This window comes from Atta colombica, unplaced genomic scaffold (assembly GCF_001594045.1).
Source record: "Atta colombica isolate Treedump-2 unplaced genomic scaffold, Acol1.0 scaffold238, whole genome shotgun sequence".
In the NCBI taxonomy this organism is placed as follows: domain Eukaryota; kingdom Metazoa; phylum Arthropoda; class Insecta; order Hymenoptera; family Formicidae; genus Atta; species Atta colombica.
The window spans coordinates 1662636-1672049 of record NW_017259336.1 but is presented as its reverse complement, the minus strand read 5'-3'; the positions used below and the strand labels follow the sequence as shown (position 1 = coordinate 1672049).

The 9414-nt window shown below is 26.2% G+C and overlaps 1 protein-coding gene across 1 annotated transcript in view; it reads right to left on the bottom strand.

The window, feature by feature from the left end:
• Nucleotides 1-6749: 6749 nt before the first annotated feature.
• The window catches only part of LOC108688740, a 4880-nt gene continuing 2215 nt past the window's right edge, over nucleotides 6750-9414 (bottom strand). Inside the window, exons 4-5 of the mRNA XM_018195101.1 lie at nucleotides 8155-8278; nucleotides 6750-6862 (exon numbers count right to left, since the gene is read on the bottom strand). Coding sequence (XP_018050590.1) covers nucleotides 6774-6862; nucleotides 8155-8278 — 213 coding nt within the window. The 3' untranslated portion in view covers nucleotides 6750-6773. The remainder of the gene's footprint in view (nucleotides 6863-8154; nucleotides 8279-9414) is intronic.

The following is a 9414-nucleotide window of genomic DNA, read 5'->3' as shown; positions in this document are numbered from 1 at the left end:
TATAGATAGATACATAATTATCTAGAATACTTTCATGATGATAACGCTACGCTATCTTGTATTGTCATGAGTTGAATTAAGTTAGTCAATACAAGGAAATTGAAGAAGCAATACAAATTTTGATTGTTTGATTAATAACTTTTTAATGAATAACGAGCAAAATTTTACGAATTGTGAAACGCACAATATGCTTAATATGCTTTACATTAAGATTAAATTTACTTAAAGTTATAATCATATAAAGTTATCTTGTAGTTTTAAAATGCGTTACTGTAAATTGAAAAAAATTAATTATAATTATTTAACTTTCCGGTAAATTCTAGTAAAAAGAAAACGTATAGAATTTCGAATTGACAAAGATAAATTTTAAAACAATTTGTAAAAAAAGATTTTTTATGTAAGCTATAATCTGATACGTTCTGACAAGTTGTATCCCTTGTCAAAATTTCTCGAAAGAAGATGCTTGAAGACACAGAAGAACTTGTAATGCAAAAGAAAATTTTTTGCATTATTATGACGATTATGATATAATATTTTGCATTATAAGAGTATCGCACGTCAGCAGCGAAGATAGCGAGCAGCAGAGCGTTCAGCATCACGTTCTGACGTGCATCTATCTAAAAAATGACGCCGATTAGATTAGCTTTATAATAATAACGTTCTAAATTCCGAGAAGAAAAATTTTTTTACATTAAATAAATGCGTTGTATTGAAATTAAATATTCTAATTAAAATGTTTATTTCGATTGGAAGAAAGTTTTATAATATCTAATAAATTATTATTAATAAGATTAGAAATAAGACCATTATTTATGTTAATATATAATTCACACCTAGATACGAGAAAAACACCATTTTCGATCAAAATTAGATATTAAACTAATATATGTATATGTAGTCTTTAAATTCTTTAATGAATTTATGTCTCAGAAATATGTCCGATTTCGGACTTTCAATGCAATTAATTTGAAATATTAATAATTCTCTCAAATTTAATTAGAAGCATTTTAGAACCTGTAAAAAGCATATTGCGAAAAATACTATCTCGGCCAGGTATCCAACCCGGATCTCCAGCATTCCGTGCGAACGTTCTCGACCTCGGTGGTTTAAAAGTGATTCAAATATTTTTTCATGCTCGATGCTCATTTGATCAAAATAGATCATGTAATCAAAATTGATGCTTGGTATTCAACAATTTTTATCACGTGACCCATTTTGACGCTGAAAATGAGCATCAGTATGAAAAGGATGTTGAGATCCTCTGGTACAATAAAACACTCCTGCTTACGGGATGTCTACGCAAAGCGTGATTTACTTCATCCCCTTCTCCTTCCCTGTTTAAAATAGTTTATGATTCAAAATTTATATCTTCATATTATCTGCTTTAAGTAATTAAAATGACTTGCTACCCAAAATTGGGGGAATGGAGTGGATCTCGCTTTACGTGGAAAGTTATACTCCATAATCAGAGAGGGTTAAGTAATTCTTAATTTTTATCTTGTATATAGTAGAATAAGAAATTATTTCTTAAACTTTTTTTTATTAATTACTTTTTAACAAATTATGAGCGATGTTGAAGGTCACTCAAGATTCATGATCTTGGTAATCATATATATGAAGATCATCATTGGTGGCGTAATGTAACTTTTATCTAAAAAAAACTGCATATTACTATAGTCTCAACTTTTTGGCATTAAGATTTTCATCTCAAAATGATGTCTTAAGCGTTGCGGTCTTTATCTTGCATACATATATACATACATGTGCGTGCGTGCGTGCGCGTGCGTGCGTGCGTGCGTGCATGTGTGCGTGTCGTGTGTGTGTGTGCGTGAGAGGAATCCTATATATAAAGAACTCGTCATGCATAGTCTTCTAAAAAAATTGACACTTATAGTGAAAGCAACTAAGGGTTTTAGTCATATGGAGTGGTAAAGTCATGGCATCCAAGGTATTTGTGATATTTGTATTGATCAGCATTTTCGGTTCGACTGATTCACTCTGGACAACTGTATCAAAAAGTTTAATTGGTCCAACAAGTAAATAATCTTTTGTGCTTATAAATATTATTCAACTATTGTATTTAAGGATGTTAATAAAGCTATACTATAAAAATTATCGAAATTAAAAAAACAACAGATTCTTTAAATATTTTTTTATTTTAATAGCAAACAAATTTTATTCGTGAATTTTGTATCAACTTCAAAGAACAAAATGATTAATAATTAATTTGGCTATATAGCTTATATGTACAATGATCATTTTATTCAATTTTAAATAAATTACTTTTGTAATGTATCAGATATGAAAATAATATTATAGAAAACATAATTTTATGAGTTGATTCATAAATAAATTTAATTAAAACAATTAATTAAATGTACCAGCTCATAATTTTTTGACAGTCATAATTTTTTTACATTAGTCTCAAGCGTCCAAAAATATATAAACTTTGATTTAATAAACAATAATATCAATAATCCAAGAATGAGATAATTATTACTTATCTAATTTCATAGAATTGCCAAGTTCATTTTAGCAAAAAGCCAAAAAATTCATAATTATTTCAATTCATTATTAGGATATATTCTTGTCATTAATTCGATTATAATATGATTATAATTGAGATTTATTTCGCTCTTCTTTCTCAGGCCTCTCTTTCAGAGAATGACTTTATTTGTAAACAAGTTGATAAGCAAATTGTCACCAAGTTAGCACTAAACTCGCTCAGAATTCGATGTTATCTGTATCAGCAACGCTCATGTTTTACTAGTAAATCTCGCGTAATTATAAAACAGCAAATTGACAGCAAAACCAAATAAAATTCTGGTTTGTCTTATTTTTGGTCGGTTCTTACCAATTTGGTAAGCAAATTTAGCATTGCCGATAATTTATTTTTATGTTACATCAATAGATTTTATTGTCCTCGTTCTAATTTATTGACATTATTAAATGTAATAGAATTTGCATCAAAGATGTCTTTTTATCGACAAGAATTATAGCATTTGACACAATTTATTTTCGACAGATTTGGCTGACTGGATAATATATCCCATAAGGATTATCTTCAAGATTATCTCCAAGATTATCTCTAAGATTCTTACATTTTTCCACAGTAAGTCTTTCGTCCAAAAATAATTTGTCTGCTTTGAATAAAGTTGATAGGACTCGATTAAATACATGCCTACATTTTTCCTCGAACCTTTTTTTTTGTGCTTCTCTCTGACCTTGCCCTTTTCTTAATCTTCCTATTTCATTATCTTTTCTTTTATATTCTATTTATACAGGATGCCTCAAACTTTTTGACACAGTGCTCGTATGCAAGTAGAGCAGACTAAACTGATTTAAAGAGTCCTGTACTATTTTACAATTTTCAGAGATATTAGTTTTTAAAGATTTCATTCGGAGAAGTTAACTATTGCAAAATAAGTCGGGACTCAATTTAGTTTACTCTACTTACGTTGTGTCAAAATTTGATACATTCTGTATATCATTACACTTTTTTAAACGAATAAATGAATTAAAATAAACAAATATTTATTCAAGTTTTATTATATTTAATACATGTTATTTAGTTCGTAAATGCTATTTATAATGCTACTTTCTCATTACATTTTGAAATAAGTATTACAAAACGATTGTATAAAAGATATAATGCAAACAAAAAATGTTTAACTCTCCCTTGGTGGGAAAAAAATTTTTACGAAAAAGTACAGAAAAACTACATAGATTGAGATAAGATCTTAGAAATTCTTAATTTTTCGTAGTGTGACGTAGAGTGACATTGAGGATGAAGGATTTTTAGGTTAGGTTTTTTTCAAACAAACAATACCGCTCTACGTCCCATTATGAATATCTATGAGAACTAATAATTTCTAAACTCTTGTTTCAATTCTATGTAAAAGTTTTTCCGCCAGGATCGTATCAATTTATCCGACATTCACACAAAAATATAAATATTTTTACAGATTTAGTTTGATATAAATATCCGAGTATATTCAAATCACATTGATCAATAAAAAACTGCTTTGTACAGCCATTATTTCTTTCTTTTTTTACATTTTTAGCAGGAATCTTGTAAAACATTATAGCAAAAAAGTAAAAAATTTTAAATTAACAGAAGAGTTATAATTAAAAGATTGACACTAATTATATAGATATGCAAACATAATAATAAAACAATTTTAAAAAATTTTATATTTGATAATGCTTTAAGATGCGACACATATGTCTTTAAGCTCGAGTGAAATGAGATAAAGCGAGATTTTTCCGTCTATTTCTCGTTTATGTTTCTGAACAGCATATATTGAACATTTTAAGAACTTGATGCTTGTTATATCAGGAAACAATCATGTAACGATGTGATGTATTTTAAATATAACATCACTACAAAAGAATGTTGCTTGCTGCAAATTTTTATGTTATTTTGTCAAGTTGAAACTGATGGAAGAGCCCCGTTCTCCCTGTATATATAATTATACGAAAATTCATAGTTTTATATTTATTATTTAACAGCACCAAGAAATTGCGTACCGGGAAAGAAATATTTTGATGGCTGCAATATTGATATTTGTATCCTCGAGGACAGAATTTCCTGCACTAACAACCAACGGAATTGGCTACGTGTTCATCATATGATTCAAAAACAAATTGTTTCCTATCAGTGCCAGAAATTCCATCAGTTGTTGATGTCTGTGCCAAATTATACACTTGACTGCGATAGGACTTGCTCAGATACGAGTTTAATCGTGTGCGATTAATAAATAATGTAATAATTGTTTCTTATAAAACGTTTAATTAATATGTTTCGTGTTATAAAACAATTAGAAAGTCTGTATTATTCTAATAGTCTTTTTAATCCTGTAAGCTTTAAATTCCAAATTTTTACAGAATTTAAAATGGTCATTATGATATACAACTCAAAGGAATTAAATAATATATATTTTTAATATAAATAAAACTTTAAAGAAATAAATCAAAATAAGTAAAAATGTGATGATATAAACCAACAGTGGTAATGTGTAAAACTTGTGCTATTAACGATAATTAATCATTACAGACATTTTGATCACAACTTTGGTTATCTTCAGTAACAATGAAATGGTAACTAAAACAGTTGAAACGTTTGTAATTATTACTATATAATAATACACATAGCTTTTACACCATCGAGTGTTGGCCTTCAAAAAAAATTAAGTTATTAGATATTTTCATTAAAATAATGATAAAAAAATTTATCAAAAAATTTGCAGCTTCAAAAGTACTTTGAAATACAAAATTTCAAAAATTAACAAAATATGTGTTATATTTCTATTTACTTTAAATACAACACAATTAGAACATTACATATATTTATACAATTCTAATTTAATGACTGAGACGTTAAGCCGTTATATTATCCTTTATTAATTTTTATTTAGGAAAATGTATGGAATGTTATAGATTTTCAATAAAAATGAATTTATTGAAGTTAAATGTCATTTTATTACGAAAGCTTATTTTTATAAGTTACAAAATTATGAAATTTTATGTCTCGAACTTAAACATTTATAAAAAAATTTATAAAAATAATTTATTAAAAAAATGTGTTGTGTATGTGTTGGCACATTTTTAAATTAAAATAATTAAATTAAATATAAAATAAATTAATTAAAATGTGTGTGAACCTTAAATTTTATTTTTCATTTTTTATTATTAAATTTTACTAATTTTACAAATTTTTGAACATATCACTAATATTAGGTGGGAAAAAGTTCGTGGCGTTTTTTTAATGCCATCTAACGGGAAAAATGCCACGAACTTTTTCCTACACCTAATATAATGGCATTTGTATTTGTATACTTGTAAAAATAAAATATTTAAACAAATAGTTTTGTTAAATTATGTATGAATCCTTTTAAAATACTTAAGGAAGAATGATTTTTTTAAATTGTATTTTAATTCATTAAAAAAGATTTAACATAAGGATTAAAAACATTGTTTGTTATTTAAAAAATGTTTTTCTAACGTTAAAACGGTTCCTTAAACTTTTTAAAATAAACTTTTTGTGCATTAATAAAATGCTTCTATAACAGAAATTTCTTGTAGGGCCAAACATGAGTATTACGGATGAGAGCCATGGTACGTCGTTTCGTACAAAGTTTAATTTTTTTGAATTTGTAAGAGAAAAGTAGGGCAAAAGATTAAAACGGTTTCTAAAACTATAAAATAAATATTTTTTTTAAACATTAATGAAATGTTCTTTCGAATATTTAAATAAACGTATTTTTTAACGCAAAAAGATTGACTTATTACTTAAAAAAATATTTTCAAAAATATTTTTCGAATTTTTTTTGAAATTTTTTTAAAACGTTTTTGCAATCGCTATTTGTTAATTGAGCTCTGATCCATGTGTAATTTGATTGATTAACTTGAAGTTGTTCTTACTTAAAAAAATCATATTTAGACGCAATTTTAGAGAAAAATGTTGCTTCATTTAATACACAGAGAACAATCCCATGTACGAATACTGATACCCGTATATATCTTGTTCTATAAGGGTGATTGGATATATAAAAATAAATTATTTTGAAACCCCTTCATTTAATTTGCTTTATTTGATATCAACAATATAAATTATAAGTAACAGATTTATTATGAATCTACAGGAATGAACGTTTTGCTTTGCATAAATCTCGATATCTCAGAAATGTTATATTTACTGTCACTGCATATAATATATATATATATATAAGAGATATTATTTTCAGCCGATATATGCATTTTACAATTTTGTTTTACTGTTTCTCGTTTTTCAACTGAATGATTATACATGGGAATACACCAAAGGCTCTATCTTCCTCAGTCAATTGGCTGTTTTCATTCACTGGAAAAATTGGAGACAAAATTCTAAGCAATATTGTGAAATATTCATAAAACTATGTACATTATTATATTATATATGTATAAAAGTGCGCATTATATACGCAAATTCGTAATAGAATATCAACTTCTGACAAAACGTTCGTACAAAAACATATTTAAAAAATGCTTACACTGTTTTTTTTAGTAACTAACAATGAAACATAACCAACTGACCCCCTCCAATTAATAAACTTGAATATGTTAAAATATGAACAAAAATAAATGTTCGTTTTTTAAATACATGTTGAGTCACAAGTTTACATTGAAATACAGATTTGTCATTAGTTATTTTAATTAAATGGAATTTCGAAATTAAAAATGACGGATCCAATATGTAAAAATTCTCTAATTTGATGGCAGCTTATAATGTTAAGTTCTGTTGGCTTTGAAACTCATGTTCCAAAAACTCTTCGAGTCACTTGTCAGATTTATAGTTGACAAGAATATGGAAATAAAAATGATCGAATTAATATTCATGGAATTTTTTGAAGCACAATAGATCATTCAAGTAAAAAATTTTTAATTTTAGATCCGCCGATTTTGAATTCTGAAATTTGGCTAAAGATTCATAATGAACGATTCTAATATTCTTTAATAAGAATACATAAATTAAATGCTAATTATTCTGTAAAAAAATGACAAACAATTAAAATTGTTCTTATATGTGAATATATATGCGAGGATTGATATTGAAACACAAAAAATTGTTACTTTTTATACATAAAACATTTCTAAATCTTCAGATTGACTACATCGATTTTATACAGACCATCATAGTCGAGAATATATATCGATGTTATATAAAAAATCTTTAGATCTTTTAATATTTATTTAGTTTCTCAGATATTTTATTTGAAAGTTTGTTTGACGTAATAATTGTAATAATTGTTGAACTTAATAACGATTCAACATTTATGCATTGTTGTAGTTATCTTTTATAAGTATTCCTTGATTGCATCGCATAATATATAACTAATTATAACTAATTCACACAAAGGAAGAAAAGTTCGTACAAACTCTCAAAATTATCAATAGTAAAATAAGACTAGTAAAATAAGACTAGATGAATAACAGTAAAATAAAAGTGCGACGCTGTAAATAGAGCACAATTAATTTTACATGCAGATTATATTGCACTCTGTTACTGCATCGCACTCTCATTAACTTTGTTTTATTGTTGTTAATTATAACACAACTAAAATTGTGAAAAAGATAGAGAGAAAACAGCTTACATGCTATTTTGAATTTACTTACATGAATTTAAACATTCCTTTATATTCCTAAAAATTTCCTCTGAAAACTGTGCTAAACCCTTCTCATTAATGTTTTTTTTTACTTCTTCAATTATTTTGTCTATAACTAACTTCCTATCTACCAGCTGAAATAAGAAAAAAAGTACACAATACATCATGCATGCATTTACGGGTTATCTATCTAAAAGATTAATTATTGGCTATCATTCTAATTAATATTTATTAAGTTTATGGTAATATACACGGTGTCCTAGGATAGCTGCCAAATATTTCGTAGGCAGGTAGAATGAATTAAACTAAGTCGAAAACTCCTCTACCATTTTGCAATTTTCACAATAGTGAACAATATATTATTAAAAATTGCCGAATATTGGTTTTCAATAATTTTTTTACTCAAGTACTTTTAATTTTACAGAAAAACAGTAAGATATAAAAATTGTGGAACTCCAAGAATTTTTTCAACTTTGTAATAGTATTGCATTTTCTTATATATTGGCAACTATTTTTACCAACATGAGAAAATGCCGTACGAACAAATTCTGAGAAAAAATTCTCAGAACTTTTTGAGAAGAAATAAACAATTTTTGTCTCTTACTGTTTTTTTCGTAAAATTGATAATATTTGAGTAAAGAATTATTGAAATCAATATTTCAATGACAAATTTGAGTAATTACATATTGCTAATTATTGCAAGTATTTCAAAATAATAGAAGACTTTTCGAATCAGTTTAGATCGCCCTATACCAGTACACGAAATATTTGGCGATCATCCTGGAACACCCGGTATATTATATTTTATATTTTAGCCCGTGTAATTATTCGTAATCATGCTATTCCCATACGGCACATTTTATCCGAGAGACGTTTTAAAAACGTTTTTAGAACGTTGAAGAACATCCTTTAGATTTTTAAAACGTTCCTTAAAAATATAAGCTGTATGAGTTGAGAATATAGTTATTATTATTTATTATTTTTGTGAATATGTTTTATTAATTTGCATTGTTAAATAGATTTATTATTTTATTAATTATTTCATATTTAATTGCATCTCTAATACGTTCTGAGTCTTTTTTGAAACATTCAACAAAAAATTTAAACAAAGTATGAAATTTAAGTATTAAAATTTCAATTAACTTTTATAATTTTCAATTAACTTTTTAATGTTATAAAAATAGACTATTTTTTACGCATCTTAACAAAACATGATTGGAAAAATAGTTATTTTATAATTGCTTCAATTTCACACTATACTTTTTATCAG